Genomic DNA, 18787 nt, shown 5'->3' with positions numbered 1-18787 from the left:
TTATAAACTAAAAAGTAACTTTAAAAAAGTGCATTAGCAGATGAAGATCTACATGTCCTCCACAGAATTTTCCTCTTCATCCAAATATTTCTTCCTTGTGTTCCTGTACAGCATTTGTTTTATTTATTTTTTTTCATCTTTTTAAGGTTAGGACTTTTTTTTTACTGTTTCATCTTGGTGACCCCCCCCCCAAAAAAAATATTTGAGCTGGCTTTGTCATTAGTTGTTCCAGTTTTTAAAATGTACTCTTACATTTAAGTGTAAACTCGTGCGGTTCATAGCGCACCCACGTGAAGAAAAGTGCTTTTTAGCGAAGGTCAGCTTTGGACCCTTCTGTTTGGAGGATGACTGTTATTAAATGATATTCAGATCTTAGATGGGGGGTATTCGATATTCCAACTTAAAATGAAATAAAAATAAAAAATAAAATAAAAAACACGTGGGGGCTAATTCAATAGTCCAACTTAAAATGAAATGAACAATTCAAACAAAAACATGTGGGGAAGGCATAGGCTGGTAGGGCCCAAGTGAGCGTGCTTCACCTGATTGCACATGCTGATGCAACCATTGACCGACGGCTCGGCTGAGTATGCCTACCAGTCTGACCTGCCATCCGGTCAGACCTGCCCGCCTTCCCTGCTACTGATCCCGTCAGCACTGAGGATCAGTATCACACGGAGCAACTCCCAGCGCTAAGAGAAGCTCAAGGGGGGTTTGGTCACGATCGGTATTTATACCCATCCTGTTATCAGACTTGTAAACACATGGTTTTGTTCCCAGTGCGTTTTTGACATATTTGGATTATATACAATATGTCTGTTACTTTTAAATAAAAATAAAGAAAAATAAGTATGACTTTAAAGGTTTTTTCCTTTCACAAAAATAAATTTTGAGCCGCAGTGCATGCTGGGAAGCGTGACGCAATTCCGGAAACCTAGTGATGCTCAGTTTGCCTTGCTCCGCACCTACTTTTCTTCAAAAAGTTGTGAAAACCAACCTGACTTTGTAAAGTTTACTTTTGAATATTTTTTAAGATCTTTTGTGGTCGCCATGGAGAAAAAACGTGAATATTCGTCTGCAGCAAACTCCGACATTGCTGGAGTTAGCTCGGGCACTAGCTAACGGTGGCCACGACTATTTAAAGGATGCTGATGGTATGGTGACCGACATCTTTGAGTTACAATTACTCAAAGTAAGCCACCTGTATCAAAGACAAGGCTCAGAACCAGACTGCATCCTCATCTAAAGATGACATAGCCACAACTGTTGAAAATACAGCAATCTCCTACCGCATTTGTGGTTATCAGTGGTTGGAAATAGTGATGTGACGTTCTGTTTCGAGGCTTCGAGGCGTGTGTGGAGTAGTGGAGGAGGAGCTTCCGCGAAGAGCGTCTTGAGACCATTGACTGTAAAAATAATGGACTTAGCAACCGGAAGTAAGGAAGTCTGAACTTCGAGAATTTCCGGTTATCTAACCTTTGCTCACTATGCAACGTGAGTGGTGCAGCTGCACTGGTGCTATCAGTATGTGTTTGTAGATTGTAGTTTATGACTTTATTATTTTGTATAAAGGTCGTAAAGAATGACACGGAACAGTCATCAATCAAGAGTCAAGCAAGTGAGTAGATAATTTACGAGTGAACTCATGCCGCTAAGAACACGTTTTGCCGTACTGACTGACACGTGGTCGCCCTGACTTAGCTCACTTTAGAGCAAACTATTGCCACCATCATCCTAAAAAGAAATTATTGTCTCATAAACTTTTATTTTTCAGGCGAGTAACCACTTTCTTTGTAATGATAAATGTAAGCTCAAAAAATTAGGTCAAATTGACAATTCTGAGCAATTACCACTATTTGTTAAATTAAACATTATAGTAATATTTAGAAATGAAAAGCCAAAAATACGTGTTTTCTTCTGAGTTTTAGCGTTCGTCTGAGATTGTAAAATACCTAAATTCCATTGTACTCATTACTTCAGCTTTTAGAAATAAGATGCATGCGTTTTAGGTTGAGTGCTGCCCCCTATTGCTTTGAGGTTTTATTACACTTTATCAAATTAAAAATAAAGGGAATACAAAACCCAATGAGGAATTTTAAGATTTATCTTCACTGAAATGTAACTTTTTCTTGTCGCTTCACAAGGTTGGCTGAATTGGAGGACGATGATGAATCTGCGTGTAGCAAGATGAAGCTGGCAGAATCGCCACATGAGCTGATCTGTCTCAGAACTACAAGTGAGTCCCCTTTGCGTTAGCATGCCAGCTGGTTGCAGCCTATGACGACAATCTAAACAAACTTTTCTGACACCTACTATGAGAGCTGAACTCCAGCTCCTGATTCTAACCTTCACCTGAGGCTACAATATTTATGTTAATTGACTTTCTATTTCAATTTTCTTTCAATTTCTTACAAAAGTGTCCTTTTTCCCCCAAATAGGATGATAAAAATGAGAACTTGAGCAGCAGTATGGATGAGTCCTGCAGAGAAGGCTCACACTGAGAGCAGGTGAGTCTGAATATGTTGCTGCATGAAAGCATTTTCTGCCAGTGATGACAAATTAAACAAACTTTTCTGACACCTACTATGAGAGCTGAACTCCAGCTCCTGATTCTAACTTTATTCTGAGGCTACAATATTTATGTTAATTGACTTTCTATTTCAATTTTCTTTCAATTTCTTACAAAAGTGTCCTTTTTCCCCCCCAAATAGGATGATAAAAATGAGAACTTGAGCAGCAGTATGGATGAGTCCTGCAGAGAAGGCTCACACTGAGAGCAGGTGAGTCTGAATATGTTGCTGCTTGAAAGCATTTTCTGCCAGTGATGACAAGCTAAACAAACTTTTCTGACACCTACTATGAGAGCTGAACTCCAGCTCCTGATTCTAACTTTATTCTGAGGCTGCTGCAGTTCTCCACTGAGGGTGCAGATTTTATTTGTTGAATTGTGACTGAGCTCTTCTTTTGTAGATATCTGGACAAATATCTTCACCTGGGGATGAATGTGGCAGCATTTTTCTTAAGTGGTAAGTTTGTGTGTTTGTGTATGTTGTGTGGTTTGATCTTCAGGGTGATGATCAGAACTCTGTTGCAGGTTTCTTTGGATCGCCAAGACGCCCTCAGGCCTGAAATCTTCACTCTATAAGCATCAGACCGTCACTGAGCAGCCAGGGAGCTGTTGGTCTTGTTAACAAAACTTTGTATTTATTTATGATTTTGAGTTCTTAATAAAGATTTTTTTTTTTAAATCTTTCTTTTTTGGTTTCTTTTGGTCACAATAGAGTAAAATTACAGCTCACCACTTGGATTTCCATAAGCAAATGAGAACCAGCATGTAAAAGTGCTGCAGATTTGTCTTGTAGATGACCTCCAGGGGAAGGTCATTTTATATAAGGGGGCAGAAGACTTTGGAATGAGAACATCACAGTGGAAGGTCATCACAAACGAAAAATTTCAAACTTTTTTTTGTAATGCTTCCTTAAGCTTTTGCAATGCGTAACAAAGTTTGTGTTAATGAATTTATATTTGTAAATTATGATGACTCGACAGTTGAGGGGCAAAGCATTTTGCTGTCCCCCCTAAGCTCCGCCTCTGGGTTATACTTCATATGGTATCACTTAAAAAATTATTACTTCACAAAAATCAACTAATTGCGCATAGAAAACTGATCAAAGTACCAATCATTTTGATGTGAATTTAGAGTCAAGCAAACAGACATTTTATTTAAATTCTGGCACATTTAAAGAATCAGTAAAAGTTTTGCACAGCATTAATAGAAACTACTGTAGAACAAGAAGTACCAACACAACCTGTCCCAGCTGTGTTATATATATATATATATAGAATGTGACAGAAAAAATATATTTTTATCCCTGCAACTTGGATAGAGAAATGTTTTTTTTGCGTCATATTAAACTGTTGATTACACACACACAAATACAAATAACCAAAGTTGGGTTGTTTTTAACCCCCTCATACTGTATTTGGGCCTAAATCAATGCATTTCAAGCATCAAATTGGGTCATTATTGACCAGAACACAATATAAGTGTTAAAAGGACCATTCATGTCTATGTTAATTTAACCAAAACAATAAGAATTTAAATTGAAAACACCACAATCATCCCAAAATAAGTATTGTTTCAAAAAGTAACCCCAAAATAACTTGATTAACTTCAGAACTGGGTTAGGCTATGACACAAGTGTTTTCAAGTGTTTGTATTTACTTAGTAATCTGGTTTAAAATATTATTTTTGCAACAGTTATCTCTCTTTTTTTTACTTTAATATAAATAAATATTTAAAAAAAATCCCTAAACAACTGTAACTGGTGCGCGCAAAAAATAGCTTTTTTCTGCAATGTCCCTTTAAGGACTCCGTACCTCATCGAGTAATATTTTGAAGAGTAATTTGGTTATTGCCTCGCGCTGGAATCCATCAGAGCTCGCGTGTCGGTTTCCTCGCGGATCACGCCCTCATTTGCGTGATTTCCTGCCGCAGCTCGCCTCTACATTTGCGTGCTGAAGCCCCGTGTGCTCCGGCCCTCTTTGACTGTCAAAGCAGGCGGCAGGTGCTCCTCCTCCTCCTGCTGCTGCCTGCGCATCCCTCCTCCAGTCGCTAGCACAGAGGAGCGCATGGGAGTGCCCCCGCTCCGCTCGGCTCCGCTCACACAGCCTCCTCCTCCTCCTCCGCTCCTGACTGTAGAGCCGCAGCGGTTCCGGACTCCGTCAGAGCCCGCTCTGCATCCTCCCAGCCCCGCACGAAACCCGCCAGCGGTCCTGTACGACAGGCCCGACGGTAAGAGCGACGGAACTCTTTATTTTCTTCGTGTTTGTGTGTGTGTGGACGCGGAGCGGGGGATCGGGGGATGGAGACCGGAGAGAGGGATGCTCAGGGCCTGTATGGACCAGCGGGGAGGGGATGGATGCTGGAGTTCAGACAGGCACCGGCAGCCGACCTACTTAGACCCATTAGAGGGATGAAGAGATGAAGAGGAGGATGGGAGGGGTGTGTGTGTGGGTCCTTTTACAGTAGGTAAACAATGTTAAAACAGCCGGGATAATGGAGGAAAACTTCATTTTGCATCATTATTTCTAAATACGGATGTTTCCTGCAGGCACAGCTCATTAAAACCACATGGAATTTAATAATAAAACACAAAACTACACAAAATACTACAAGTGTAACAAATTATTGATTCATATTCCTACAATCCAGCTAGAACTCAATGAAACTAAATGTGAATTTTCCCAGTAATTCACTTGTTTGTACACACTTGATTATTTTGTAAGAAAAAAAAAAAGAAATCTGATTGGTCAAATGAACCAATATCGACTATAAATAGCACCAACAAATTATGATATGAATCAAATCATTGTTAAAATGAATCGTTACACCCCTAATAAATATGTGTTTCTTGCACCATCAGATTTGGCCCTAAAGCAGAAAACTACACAACACACTAAAACAAGGGTGTCCAAACTTTTTGCAAAGAGGACCAGATTTGGTGAAGTGAAAATGTTGCAGGGTCAGTCATTCGGCCTGGCGTTCTTTGAACTATTTTAATGCAAATACATTATTTAATGAACATTTTATTGCAATGGTTTACTTTTTATTTCTTGAAATAGAACAAAAATACATCTAAATGTGTCTACTTGTCTGAAAGTGTTGGCCTTTACCGTCAAGTTTTCTTTTTCAATTTCCAGTTGACATTTTAGAAATAGGCTATGTCATGTGACAGTGTTGCCATAGGTTTGCAATGCCATTAAACTAAATTCAACCAATCAAAATCAAGAAATCATACTCAGTTTTTAAGAAATGCCGGGGACGTATATTGTGGATATTTGACGTTGGACATACCTGCACTAAAATGTGTTTCCTAAATTTACCAGATTAGGGTAGTAAACGATGCAAACGCCCATCCCAGCTGTGTTTAGGGTGGTTCAAATACAGAAAAATTCATCCCATATCACCATACTCCCTCCTACGGGATGATTTGAAATCTCAAAATAAAATTAAAAAAATATGTCCTTGGGTTCTGAGGTTTTTTTTTTTTAACAAACTTGTAAAACCTTTATTCTATTTGATGAGAAAAGAACTGAAGGTGAAATCTTGTGTTTTTAAACTTCTAAATTCCCATGTCTGCATGTAACCGTCGACGCCTATGATGCAAATTTGCATGAAACCACTTCCGGTTGAAAGCAAAAGCATTAGTGACATTTATTTATAGCAGGAAATATGTTCAGGCACTAAAGGGTTATTCATTACTAGACAGCAACAGACTCACTTATTGGTATGTTTTGTTATTCTAAAACTTTAGCACTCAAAGTGGGGCCATTTTTGTTTGTATAACTAACTCTGACTAACTACCCTGCATAAAAAAGTGAAAGTACAAATGATGTGAGCAAAAATACTCCTGATGGAAATGTGCAAAGGATTATGGGTTTGAGCAGCAAATTATGTCGGAATTCCTTCACTAATTACTATATAGTGTGTTCATCATTTTATAGTGCCGTCGAACCTTCAATCTAAAATCCAAGGCACTATAGTTTTTTAGTAGTAAGGGATTAGGGTGGGAATTCAGACATAGCTGTAATGACCTCATCTCACAAGAAAAAACCTCTCCTATAAAAATATAATGGGCTGAACTTTGAACAGATCACTGCCCCAGATGTCACTGCTGTTTGCTGGGACCTGAAAATAGAGAATGTTTTGTCTGATTCGAGTTAAAAAGGTCAAAATGTTGGTCAGTATTTAGTTTAAATGGGTAAATATACTTTCTCCAAGTTGTTGAAATCGTTTTTGATTTATAAAAACCCAAGTCTGAAAAATTATGGAAGCTTCATGTAATTCTGATTTGTTTGTTCAATTTTTTTGTGCAATTTTTTCACGTTTTTCAAGGTATTTCTGTTTCCTTTGTGTGCGCTTTGTGTGCGGTATATGCTTTTTTTGGTGTGTTTTTCGTTCACATGTTAAGTTTTTTTAAGCTATTTTTTTGTTATTTGTGCTATTTATTTTTTGTGTTCTTTATTCAAATTTTTTTGTGTTTTTTGCTGTTTTTTTTTAAATGTTTTTCATTTTTTTTGCCAGTTTATTAATTTTTTTTGTTCAGTTTTTTTGTTTTTGTGCTAATTTTTTGTGTTATGCTAATTCTTTTCAGTTTTTTCCTAATTTTTGTGTTTTTGTGCTAATAATTTGCCGATTTTTTTTTATTTTTCTGTTTTTTCAAAGTAAATGTTATGCCAATTATTTTTTGAGTTGGAATTTATTATGTTTATGTTCAAATTTTTTGTGGTTTTCATTCTATTTTTGTGTTTTTCGAGCTAATTATTTTTCATGTATTTCATTCAAATGTTTTTTTGTTATTTGTGCTCATTTTAAAAGAAAACCTACTGACTGACTGTCTCAACACAGAGCTAAACAATTCATACTGGTCAATATTTTATACTTCCAGCGTTTTGTTCAGTCATTTTTGTTGACAAAGTGACGAGCACATAAAGAAGACAGATCTCGTCTATGCCACATCGTGGCTTTTCAACCTTTAATTGCTAAATCTTATTGTTTTCATGAGTAGATAAGGTTAGCGCCCGACCTGTTTGGCAGTTCTATAAAAAAAATAAGCCCAAAAAACTAAACAAAAAGATTAACCAGAAAAACAAAATTTAGAATGAAAACATCTATTTTTTATTGAATGCAAAAAAAATTAGCACGAAAAACTTGAATACAATACGGTTCCATAAGAAATGAACATATCTTACTTCTTCAACATCAAACATAAACTGCCTTCATGGAGTCTGCTCCAGTCATTGGTTGTGTGTTTGCAGAGGAGCAGCACCATGGAAGAGTTAGACGTCCCACAGATGAAGAGGGAAGTTGAAAGCCTTCAATATCAACTGGCAATCAACAGAGAGAAATCCTCCATCACCGTTACAGAGTGAGTGCCTGCGCTCTAGAAGCACACGCTCTGCGTCTTCACACCGCCGCTGACATTTAATGTGTGTTTCTGCAGGCTGGTGAAGTGGATCGAGGGCTGCGTCTGCGAAGATCCCTTCCTGAACCCTGAACTGATGCGTGCCAACCCCTGGGTGGAGAAGGGCAAATGCGTGATCCTTTGATGATCACGCACGGCCCGTCACGGATGCACGCAACCAGGAGTACCACGCACTCTCACACAGCCTTGCTGCACTAACTCACACATCACGGCTATAACCCTTTTTATTTATTTATTTACCCCGGATGCTGTTCCCAAAGTGTGTGTGAGCGCGAGTTTAGCGTTGAGTAGCTTTCTAGAGCTTCGAGAAATGTTTGACGACACCCTTTTATTGGCTCTTTACACTGTCAATCCAAATAAAGACTGTTTTAAATTAACGGAGCAGTTGTGGATGGATTTGAACACGCAGGGGGCGGAGTTACAGTAGTTCTCGGATGTAGACGTTCCTCCTGACAGCGTTGGACATGCCCTCGTTGAAGCGGAACCACACGTCGCTGTTGCCCACAGCCGTTCCCATGGAGAGAACCGCACACCTCTCACCTGCAGGGAGAGGACACGCCTCCATTACACTCACCTGAAGAAAAAGCTGATGTGTGATGGCTTCTACACATGAAATAAAAAAAATAATAATAGTTTGAACCAGTCAGACAGTTAAAGACCCACTCTGATTTTTTTAATCTATATTCAAAGCATTGCCACTGGTATTTTAATTATAATTGGGCAATTTTTAGTCAAACTTAAAAAAAAGCTGTCATTTTGTAGAACATAATTTTAGAAATTCGTCTACATTATGAGTGGGATCGTTGGTGCCGAGTAACCCCGTCCTCTCCCCGATGGTAGGAGCTTGGAGCAGGGAGCTTGTGGGCCGCCCAGCATAGTTCAAACATAACAAATGCTCTCTCTTTTTTTTCTTTTTTTTTTAACAATAAATCAAAAACATTATTAGGCTAAAACTTAAAAAAAAATTACCACAACATCTTCAAGAAATTCAGGTTAGATTTGTAAATATTTCTCCTCTCGTCTGGTTTCTACTTCACTAAATGATTTTACTCAAGTTTTACTTTGGTTCACTTACTTTTTTTTCTGCAAGGGCAGATCCACAAAAACAAATGTAGACAAAATCAGGCCAAAATGGTGTAATAAATACCGATGTGTTAGATTTTTAATCGCCTTTGATTCAAAAAAGATTTCTATAGCCAAGTAATAAAAAATAGTCACTTTATAAAACAGAGTGCTTCATAAAATGTGGTGTTAACACTTTACTCACCTCAAAAATACCAGGAGAAACCTGCTAAAAACAAGACAAAAATCCCAAATAAAGGTATTTAAATAAGAACAATTTAATATCTAATACTAAAAGTCACTGGGAGTTTCTGTAAATAATAAAGTCCAGTTATTTTGTGATTTCAATCAATCAATCAATCAAGATACTTTATTAATCCCCAGGGGGGAAATTCATTAGATTTAGACTACAATTTTCTTCGGTTTCATTCCCCTATTTTAAACTTTTAAAAAATGTTGTTGTTCTTTTAGATTTAAAAACATATTTTTTATCTTTGCGCATTATAATACTAAGTCTAGTTATTTTTGATAATAATGCTAACCACGTTTTAAATAAAGTTTTCCATTCTGGTCTTTCTGTAGTTTGAACCAAAGTTGTCACGCTGCAGCACTGAGTCTCAAAAATAAAACAAAAAAAAAACAACAACACGTAATTGAAATGCAAAAATCCACTTCTATGTTCACTTTAAACATTAAGACTTTTTTTTTAAATTTGGGTTGTTTTTAAATTCTAATCCCATGATGTGGTTGTTAATCTGCTCAAACACTATAATCCCCCTCTTGATTGACAGAAAGTCTGAAGCAAAATTATGTGTTTTATGGAACAAAAGGTTTAATATTTGGAAAATGTAGGATAAAAAAATGATTAACTGAATAAAAAAATTAAAAAAAAAGTAAAGTAAGAGCGTCTAACTTTCATTTGGATTTAGTCTTTAGTAAACAACAATTAAGATTTCCTGAAACCATTCTTAGATAAAATGACTTGACAGCAGCGTTGAGAGAAAATAAAAAGTAGGCTCTAAAGTGGAACAAAAGTTTTGAAATGATGGTTTTGTTGCTTTACCATCTTCCTTTATAAAAGCCACAAAAACTAAATTCCCTTAATATTAGAGCTTCTGGAGCTCCAATAAAGACAATCCAATACAGGAGTGGGGGTTCAACCAGCGGTTCTTCTGCAGTATAATCACAGAGCCATGACATGTGAAGTGTCACGAGTCATTTTCACCTCAGCGGTTTTTAAAAACCTTCATTCTGATGTCGCACTACATCACCTGTCTCTGATGAAGGCTGGGGTCTCTGAGGTTTGGGGGCGACAGCGCGACCAAAGAAATCCACCTCGGGCTGCAGGACACACACAGACAGAGCGCTGGAAGTTAGTGAAACACTTTGAGATGAACCGCTCTTATTAGCCTACTTTCACCGTCGGGACGGTGACCCAGCCCATTATCTTCATTTCTGCCCCCTAGAGGCTCCGACCTCTTTTCCTGAACAATTACAAACCTGCAGAGCACCGGGGGGCTCAGATCTCCCCAAGAGAGATTATTCCTGGTTCCAGGATAATCTGAAGAGGAGGAGGGAGGAGAGCTACAGTCTTTAGCTGTTGCTTTCTGATTTTTCATATTTTCCATCCATTTTTAATTAGGTTCGCCTAAGTCCGTATCATGCTATTCAAATTTCTATTTTTTTTCTATTGTAATTTTAGTGTTGTGACGCTCTTTTTAAATTTTGAAGTCCATAATTTCTCTGTTTTTGGGTCACTTAGAAAATTACTGAATATTATTTATGAAAAATGTAAGGATAAAAAATAGAAATATTAATATTGTTCTTGGCCACATGGCTGCTGAAGTGACACTATCTTAGACTATAAACTAACCAAAAAAAGACAAATTTAAAGTCACAAGCGTCCTTGCATGGCTCGCAGACGCTTACCCCGCCCCTTTTTAAACTTCCCTTATTGCTACCAGCTCCCCAAAAAACAAATGCTTTTTTGAAAATGGCATCTTTTTGTTAGTTTTATCTCCATAGCAACCATTTTAAGTTTTAATCGCCTGGGGGCGACGCACAGGTCTACGTGATTTTTATAAGAATTGGCAAAAGCACATTTTTTGCATGTACTTGGCAACAGAGTTTTTTATTAACCCCGCCCACATTCTTAATGTGTTCACATACTATGGCATATTATTTCAACCAGCTTGAGCCAAGGATTCACATATTATATTTTTACAATGTTCTGTATCAGGCGAACGCCGATTTTTTTAAAAACCTACAAACTTTGAAACCCACGTTTTCCCCCAAGTATCTTCCCAATGATGCTTGAGGAGTTAGAAGGCAATGGATCAAAAACCAAAGGAGGAGCTCAAATTTCTAAAAGGTATGAAATTATTTTTAGTAATTCAAATAAAACTTCAGCGATGGTTGTGAACTTGAACTGGTGGCATGTGTGTGAAATCTTGTGAGATCAGCTCACCCTGCTCTCCACCGTCGTCTGTTTGACGATGTTCTCCAGCCTCTGCTGATGGTTCCTGACGGGTGCCGGCGCAGCGCTCTTCTTTTCTTCCTTCTTCTGCAAACGAGTACACTCAGGAAAAGGACCAATAACAGCACAGAGGAAGACCAACGCTCGGCGCCTCACCCCCGCCGGGTTTCGCTGCAGCATCAGCTGCTCGGCTCTCCTCATCTTCTCCAGCTCCATCTCCCTGCTGATGGTCTGTTTGGCCTGGTAGGTCAGCTGGCGGCGCGGCGGCAAACCCGGAAACCTCGCCACCTCCTCCACTCGTCTGCGAATGCGAAGAAATAATCTGAACGACAGTTAACTTTCAGTCTCTAAAACCTTAATCTGCTTAGAAGCTCCTACATAAAAACACATGACCCATAAAAAGTTTAATAAAACAAACTTTAAGCGGTAATCATTTCTGACATTAAACGCTGCTTTTATTCCCTTTCTAACTGATATTTACATCTAATTTTATTTTTAAAAGGTTATATTTTAGAAATGTGCTCAAATCCAGCATTGTGAAAACTTTAGCAGTGCGCTCTGTCATCTCTCCAAATCTCCCAGAATTCCTCTTCAGACCTCGATCGGAATCAACTGGAGGAGCAGAGAGGTCCGGTCCAGCTAAGGTCTGTACGGCAAAGTCTCCTTATCTGCAGGTGGTGTTCCTGTGCTCTAGAGACGGCAGGTACAGGAAGGTGTAGATGAGCAGCAGCAGCAGCAGAGCCAGCACCAGCGGCAGGCACCAGTCGTTGGTGACCAGCACTTTGTCACAGCGAGCCTGCAGGAAGGAGCCGTCATGGCCGCCTTCTTCTCCGTCCACCATGTCTGAGGTGTCCGACGCCGTTCCTCGACCACACTTTATTTTCTGCTTTAAAAAATGCTTATTTCCTCCCAATTATGCTACAATAATCCATCCATCTGCACCCCACTCGCACAGCTTTGTTTGCTAACACGCTTTCCGCGCCACGACCGACAATCCTGGACGAACCAGGTGTGGAGGGGATTATACTCTAAGCCTCCAAGCAGAAAAGCAGCGGTGACCTTCAGCACCCCTCAAAAACACACACATCTGCTCCGCATCTGCGCGCGGGGGTTTTTGTGCGTCTGCCGTGCACTCACGGTTCCAGCACGTAGGTGTACTGGCCCTCAGGTGTGCGGTCCTGCCTGTAGGAGAGGTTGTAGGCCAGCATGGTGCCGATCAGCTCACGCATCTGCTCCTTCTCTCTGCTGCTGAACAGCTGCGGGTTCACCTGCAGGGAAAATCAAAGCACATTTGTTTTGATTTTTATGTGACATCCTTGTTCTGGAAAAACTTTCACTAAAACCTGCATTTAATTGTCACCATGTTTTCTCTTTTTGCTGCATCAAATTGTTGTGGTAAATGTGCAAAGGAACAATTTGGGAGCTCACAGGATGAAAACGACTGAAGCAGAGACACAAAGTGTGATTTACATACAGGCCGCAGCTTTGGACAGATGATGTCGAGGAGCAGAGTGAGAACATCCACGGTCAGGGTCAGCTGGCTGATCCTGGTCCTGATGCCTGCTGGGATGTCCAGCAGCATGGTGGACAAAGCGTTTCTGCTGCTGAGGAGACGAGAGGAAGCCTGGACACAACCGATCAGTGACCATTTATCGCTCCGTTTCTCAGTCTGAGAATCTGCTTCCAGGAAGAAGTTCGTACCTCGTAGTGGCTGTGCGGATAGGCGATGCGGGGCACGCTGGTGTGGGCGAACAGGAAGTGAAAAGCGACGGAGAGGAAGGGCAAGTACTTCATCAGAGAGAAGTTCTGGCCGTGCAGAATCTCTTGGTTTAAGCGGTCCGAGAAGAGCAGCCAGTCCAGAGCCTCGCAGACGCAGTGCAGGTTGGGGTCCCTCACCCGCATGGACAGGAAGTTATCATAAAGGCCCTGAAGAAACAGCATTCACATGACAGCAGTAGTGGATGTGAAACATACATGTATTGAAGTTGTTATTCAATAACATTTTTGAAAAAAAAAAGGAAGAACTATTCTATGTTTAATAAACCGTCTTAATAAAGATTTACTTGCTACATGGAGAGCATTTATCTAATATTCATCACCTTCACCCAGAAGAAGTCAAAAGTAAAACAATTAGTTAAAACAATTAGTTAAAAAAATAGTAAACAAATGTCATTATTAGCTGTTATCCATGGTCTGTTTGGATTCAGATCAATTTAAATCACGTTGTGACATCATGTTCTTTGCATTTTATTTTGAAGGGCTGCATGTTTGATTTATTCTTCCTGCATACTTTGTACTTCACAAAATAAAACAACATCTCTTCTTGTTTGTTCATATTTAATGTAGTTTTTTAAACTGTTGCTCTAAAAGCTAGATTTTATTATTTTAAATCATTAGCAGCTTTAAGTCTTAAAAGTTTCTTTGTTTCTATTGCCAAAGTTAAAAACAATGTTTTTTTTTTAAGAAACTTCTGATAAAACCCTACTGAAAATATATTAACTGGATTGATTGAAGCTAAAATCTGCCAATTAGTGGTTCAAATCCCAGGCGAGACCGTCAGTGTGTCCTTGTTTCCTAATCCCACACCACATCAAGTTGTTTAAAAGAAAAGCAAAAAACTAATTTGACTTGGATAAAAGTAAAAAAAAGTCAATCAAAACAGCTTTTAGAGTAAGAAGAGGGATTGTTATTTTACCTGCGACACTTTTTCATACTCTCCGCTGGATGAAGCGAGATGAAGAATGTGCTGGAACCTTTGAGCACCACTTCCTGAACCAGGCAGCTCCTCATAGCCCTCACCCATACGCTTCCTTACATTTAAAAAAAGAAAAACCGCATAAGTTAAACAATTTTACTTGAAACCACATGAAGGATTCAGTTCATTTATCTCCAACTGATTTTGTTCATAAATAATGTTCCATCATCAAATTAAGATCACAACTTGTGAATGTTGAAATCTTAAACTAACTTAGTTTCTCAAAACATTTTGAGAACTCCAAGGTGAAAAAAAGAGAGTACCGTTTGGTCCGCGGCAGCTGGAAGATCTCCTGCCACAGATGGAACAGGCCTTTGTTCTGGTCCTTCTGACCCACAGAGACGCTCTGTATGGTTCTGGAGTCCAGCTGCTTATGGCCTCGACCGTAAAGAAACTGCACAGCCAAGAACAAAGATGTCATCTCGTTTCTCACTGCGTCCTCACCACCATCAACACACACACACCTGGAGGGTGTTGATGCAGGAGCGGATGTCGTTGTCCGTCTTCTCGCACAGACACATCAGAGCTCCCGTGTCTGCTTTCAGGCCCTGCCGCACGGAAATCTGCAAAACACACGTTTCAGTACACACGGAAACATGCGACAGCGAGTCCGCCTGCGAGCGCTGACCTCTGACAGTCTCTGTGTGAGGCGGGACGGTTGGGTTTGCGGGAAGGTCAGGAGGAAGGCCTGCTGCCGGAGCGGCCTCAGAGCTGGAGTGTAACTGAAAGACACGCCGCAAACATCCGTCGTTATTCAACAAGAATGCTCAGACTCTGATGAAACGTGGGAGTGTCCTCCTACAGGTCGTTGCAGATGCAGATGATGGGGCGCAGCAGAATCTGTTCCCTCTTCTTTTTCTTCTTTGCGGCATCAGCGGCCGTCTCTGCGCCGTGTCCATCCTTCCTGTTCAGAAGCGCCAGGAGGATGTTGATGGCAGCCTGCAGAGCAGCACCCAGACAAAACCTCTTTAGAGAGACTGCAGGAGAGGCGGTTCAGTTCGGATTTGTAGAAATGTCCTGAACGCACCGCCGGCGCTCCATCGATCTCATCAATAATGAGGCAGTTTGGTCTCTCGTTGGCGCCTAAAACAGACTTCATCTGCGTGGCGGTGTCGATGCGTTTCTGGAAAACTTCAGCGCTGCGATCGTCACTGTGGAAGACAAACAACAGCAGTCAGGTTAATCTGGAATTTTCTACTTTTTATTTTCGTCTGTTTGAATCGAACCTGGCGTTGATTTCCACCACGTTGTACCCAGCATGCTTTGCAATGACGTGAGCAAGAGTGGTCTTCCCTAAACCCGGAGGACCAGATAACAAGGCCACCTGGAGAAGAGAAAAAAAAAAACCCTCAATAATATAGCAACACATAAATCATCCAAACAGAAAATGCTGTGCCGTGTTTACCTTGAACTTAGGTCGTCTGTACTGATCCAGTTCAGCGTCCAGAAGCTCCTCGGTCATCTCAATCTTACTCTTGAAACGGTTTTGGGTCTGGTTGCCTTGATTGGGCTTGAATGTGTTCTGATTGGCTGTCGGTCTGTCTGAGCGAGCAGTTCGGGTCTTCCTCTCCCGTCCGAACACGACGGTGTCCCACAGCTTCAACCACTTCAGCAGGCAGCGGTTGGTAAACTGCAGCAAAACAGTGAGGCTCAAAGCAACATCAAAGGTAACAGCAGAAGCTTCATTCACACCAGTAAATGTTTCATTACATCGTCACTAAGCAGCTCCGTGTAGTGGCGAGGAGAAAACCTGTCCACCCACAGTCGGGATGCTTTCCCCTCTCCATCCTCAGGATCCTCATTCTCTTCATTTTCTGCCCTTTCAGACTCCGTGACCACATCATTCACAGTTCTGTGGGACACAAGCAAACGTTACACACAACAGAACCGCAGTGAAGTGGGTTTTCTTTACTCATAAGTACCTGTTGAGCAGCTCTGTGAGACGCTGTGATTCCTCCACTACCTGCAGGTGGCGCTGCATCATTTCAAAGACAGAGAGGCTTTAAATGTTAGTTCATTTAAATATATAAATATAATATAAATATATTTACAGGTCTTGTTCACTTAATCTTAAAGCACATTCGAGTTTAGCCAAGTAAAGTTTTTAGTTGTTGGACTTTGTGTTAGTAGTTACATTCCATTCAGATTTTAGAGTTGTGCTGATGAAATGTTGTTACAGCGAATGAGAACATCGTTTACAGGAGTGAGGTCACGGCGCCGCTCACCTTTACAGTAAAAGGTGTCATAGGCTGTGCTAAAGAGTGCTATGCAAACGCACAACTATGCAAATACTTGAACTTCAGTTTAACATTTAGAATTCTGTAAGGCGTTTCAGTAGAGATTGAATGACATCATTAAAAGTCTACCAGCATAATTTCAAAACAACCAACAATTTTCAGGTTCTGGCAAAACATCTTCCCTTACAAAAAAATATAAAATTGTCATTTTGTATATCTTGTACTCATTTTTGTTTGTGGGTAATCATAAATCCATGTGTAAATTCAGAGTATCTGATCAAACTTTGACCCATCTGAAAACTCTCACCTTCTCTGCCTCTTGTTCTCTCAGCGCTCCAATCGGCACCGCCAGCAGTCCCAGTCCACCGTAGGAGTTTGGCACCAGTCTGGAGTCCACCACCTGTTGGGACATCAAAGCTGAAGCTCTGCACAAGCCCATTTGGAACCCAATAAGGTGTAGAAGAATCCCTTTGGAGAGGAGTGACTCTGGCTTTCACCTGAGCTCCTGTGTCTTCCTTCTGTCTGAGGTAGACCCGGGTCCCTGATGAATCTGTTACGCTGATGTAATCCCCCTCCAGTGGAGGTCGCCTCAGCACTCGCAGGGAGGCTGGCACCATTGTGGCGGCTCGTCTCGGTGTCTCTGGGATCTCTGCTAAGCCGCTGATGTCCAGTGCAGAAGCGGTTGCTCTAGAACCAACACATATTTAAAAACAACTCTCATCTGAGCACACCTTAAGGAATTTCCATCTTTATTGTTCATTTTTACTTAGATATGAACCAACATTTTGTTCAACAAACTGTTCCTGATTTTTCTTAATGATTATTCTAAACATTAGCAACATTCTCTCCTACCTGGAGGGGGGACTGGGCACATAGTGCTCAGGAGAAGACGGTGGAGTGATGTCATTAACCTCCGACGCGACTTTTGCTTCTTGACTGTGCGATGTTCCGAAAAGCCGCTTTACCACCCCGGCGTCCTGCTTCTGCCGCTTTACTTTAGGAGCTGAACAAGATGGAAAAACGTCTGTTAAAAATAAAAAGTCCTAAAAACTAAACAACAGGAATCAAACAGAGTTAACTTACTGATGGGGTTATCATCAAGCAGGTGCTCAATGTCTGAGATCCCGTCATCACCATCCCGTTTGTTATGCTTGGCCAATTCTTATACGAGATTAAAGGAGACTACATCACTTGAGAGAACAAATAAATAAACCCTCACATACTAACAACACAGCATTGACCAAAAAGAAGTTACCTCAAAATGTCTCCAATGTTTAGAGCACACAGCACTGTCCTTTTCTTTATATAACAATAATAAATAAATAAATAAAATACAACCTTTGCCCAATAAGATCCTCCTGCTGTTGCAGATTGAATAAAAATTGTATTTTCTGTCATTATTACCTTGTTGCTCCTTCATCCTGTTTCTCCTATACTACTGAATATAAACATAATATTGGTGCAGAAACTGATTTTTATTTTCAGTCTATACATGTGACTACAATAAGATAATGTTATTCTTAAACTGAATCCCTCTCCTTGTATGAATCAAAACAACCACAGTTGCCTCATTAATAGTTTGTTTCACACTCACTCTCCATGTCAGCCAAAGCCTCCAACTCGTCGGCGTACTGCTCGTCAAAGTTGTCTTCTATCTCGAACAATTCGTCGTATTCGTCCATTTCGGCACTTAATGGGTCCGTTAACCGCTTTCAAATGAGTTCAGAATTAAATTAGAGAGTAGTTAGCGTACTTTCCTTCTCGATTCTTAACGTCGCCGATATCAAAGTAAAGATTCCCGGCAATTTTTTGTTGTCAAGTTTTACTTCCGGGTTAAGCGGGGTTTTTATGCTCTGATTGGCTGTTATGTTTTACCTCAGTTTCCCACAATCCTTTGCATATTGCAATAATCAAAACAAAGCTAAAACTAATATGGCTGCTCTAAAATTTATAGGATTATAATTTTCACTCTGTCGGCAAAACATATCTGACTTACTGCTACTACACAAGCAATGATAATGAGCAATGAAAATGTAATTTCTAAAGATGTCCAGAAGAGGGCGCTGTGGGACAATCTTATTGGTTTTCCTATAACCAAATGATAGTTAAGTGTGTCTTCACCACACTTAACTCTTTACTGTACTTTTAATGTTTTTTAAAGTCTACTTTGGTTTTACCTTTTGAAATCAGGCTAAAGGATAGTTTTGTGGATATTGCTACGTATAAATAAAAACTATATGCTGACATTTTTAGAAGTGTTCTACAAAGA

The 18787-nt window shown here is 40.1% G+C and overlaps 3 protein-coding genes, 1 long non-coding RNA gene and 3 other non-coding genes across 13 annotated transcripts in view; 5 read left to right on the top strand and 2 right to left on the bottom strand.

Moving 5' to 3' along the window:
* Positions 1-4405, bottom strand: part of LOC112137260 (dual specificity protein phosphatase 12) — a 10863-nt gene extending 6458 nt beyond the window's left edge. For 2 of the 3 annotated variants that reach the window (XR_002917512.1, XM_024259488.1), the window contains exon 1: positions 1290-1423. The gene's annotated coding sequence lies outside the window, so the exon portion shown is untranslated. Of the gene's footprint in view, positions 1-1289; positions 1424-4380 lie in introns of those variants that run through there. The other variant, XM_036211966.1, reaches the window with a different exon arrangement.
* Positions 7-3253, top strand: LOC112137262. Of its 3 annotated transcripts, none has more exons than XR_002917513.2 (7): positions 7-727; positions 1343-1618; positions 2145-2236; positions 2439-2507; positions 2712-2780; positions 2971-3026; positions 3095-3253. It is a non-coding gene; the product is annotated as an uncharacterized LOC112137262 (long non-coding RNA). The 3 variants fall into 3 exon arrangements; XR_004947899.1 differs by lacking the exon at positions 7-727 and having other exon boundaries at positions 1303-1436; positions 1573-1618; XR_002917514.2 differs by lacking the exon at positions 7-727 and having other exon boundaries at positions 1353-1494; positions 1573-1618.
* Positions 2273-2361, top strand: LOC112137672. Its single transcript, XR_002917583.1, has one exon. It is a non-coding gene; the product is annotated as a small nucleolar RNA SNORD60 (small nucleolar RNA).
* Positions 2544-2632, top strand: LOC112137674. Its single transcript, XR_002917585.1, has one exon. It is a non-coding gene; the product is annotated as a small nucleolar RNA SNORD60 (small nucleolar RNA).
* Positions 2817-2905, top strand: LOC112137673. The gene has a single exon (XR_002917584.1). It is a non-coding gene; the product is annotated as a small nucleolar RNA SNORD60 (small nucleolar RNA).
* Positions 4406-4413: 8 nt separating the features above from the next.
* gng13a (guanine nucleotide binding protein (G protein), gamma 13a) lies at positions 4414-8365 on the top strand. 2 transcript variants are annotated; one of them, XM_024259493.2, is made up of 3 exons: positions 4414-4795; positions 7822-7931; positions 8007-8365. In XM_024259493.2, exons 2-3 carry the CDS (start codon positions 7834-7836, stop codon positions 8110-8112), a joined length of 204 nt encoding a protein of 67 aa, XP_024115261.1. In that variant the 5' UTR covers positions 4414-4795; positions 7822-7833; the 3' UTR covers positions 8113-8365. The 2 variants fall into 2 exon arrangements, with proteins under 2 accessions (XP_024115261.1, XP_024115259.1); XM_024259491.2 differs by lacking the exon at positions 4414-4795 and having other exon boundaries at positions 7708-7931.
* Positions 7659-18349, bottom strand: chtf18 (CTF18, chromosome transmission fidelity factor 18 homolog (S. cerevisiae)). 2 transcript variants are annotated; one of them, XM_024259489.2, is made up of 22 exons: positions 18113-18349; positions 17602-17679; positions 17371-17521; positions 17016-17205; positions 16826-16918; positions 16204-16256; positions 15992-16133; positions 15687-15911; positions 15508-15605; positions 15309-15432; positions 15084-15220; positions 14910-15003; positions 14746-14844; positions 14545-14675; positions 14222-14336; positions 13228-13452; positions 13001-13150; positions 12664-12794; positions 11683-11827; positions 11518-11613; positions 10322-10391; positions 7659-8528 (listed from the first exon to the last, which is right to left on the bottom strand). In XM_024259489.2, the coding sequence occupies exons 1-22, from the start codon at positions 18198-18200 to the stop codon at positions 8407-8409; spliced, it is 2757 nt and encodes a 918-aa protein (XP_024115257.1). In that variant the 5' UTR covers positions 18201-18349; the 3' UTR covers positions 7659-8406. The 2 variants fall into 2 exon arrangements, with proteins under 2 accessions (XP_024115257.1, XP_024115258.1); XM_024259490.2 differs by having other exon boundaries at positions 11689-11827.
* Between the last annotated feature and the right edge of the window lie 438 nt (positions 18350-18787).

This window comes from Oryzias melastigma, linkage group LG1 (assembly GCF_002922805.2).
Source record: "Oryzias melastigma strain HK-1 linkage group LG1, ASM292280v2, whole genome shotgun sequence".
Classification (NCBI taxonomy): domain Eukaryota; kingdom Metazoa; phylum Chordata; class Actinopteri; order Beloniformes; family Adrianichthyidae; genus Oryzias; species Oryzias melastigma.
The sequence above is the reverse complement of the archived record's forward strand: the minus strand, read 5'-3'. Positions and strand labels throughout refer to the sequence as shown.

Bases quoted from the DNA above. Each gene is read 5' to 3' on its own strand.
- chtf18 (XM_024259489.2), bottom strand. From the start codon at position 18,200: ATGGACGAATACGACGAATTGTTCGAGATAGAAGACAACTTTGACGAG. The intron at 17,680-18,112 runs GTGAGTGTGAAA...ATCTCGTATAAG, and splicing joins GGCTTTGGCTGACATGGAGA to AATTGGCCAAGCATAACAAA. The intron at 10,392-11,517 runs GTGAGCTGATCT...TGTGTCCTGCAG, and splicing joins AGACGACGGTGGAGAGCAGG to CCCGAGGTGGATTTCTTTGG.
- gng13a (XM_024259491.2), top strand. From the start codon at position 7,741: ATGAACATATCTTACTTCTTCAACATCAAACATAAACTGCCTTCATGG. The intron at 7,932-8,006 runs GTGAGTGCCTGC...GTGTTTCTGCAG, and splicing joins TCCTCCATCACCGTTACAGA to GCTGGTGAAGTGGATCGAGG.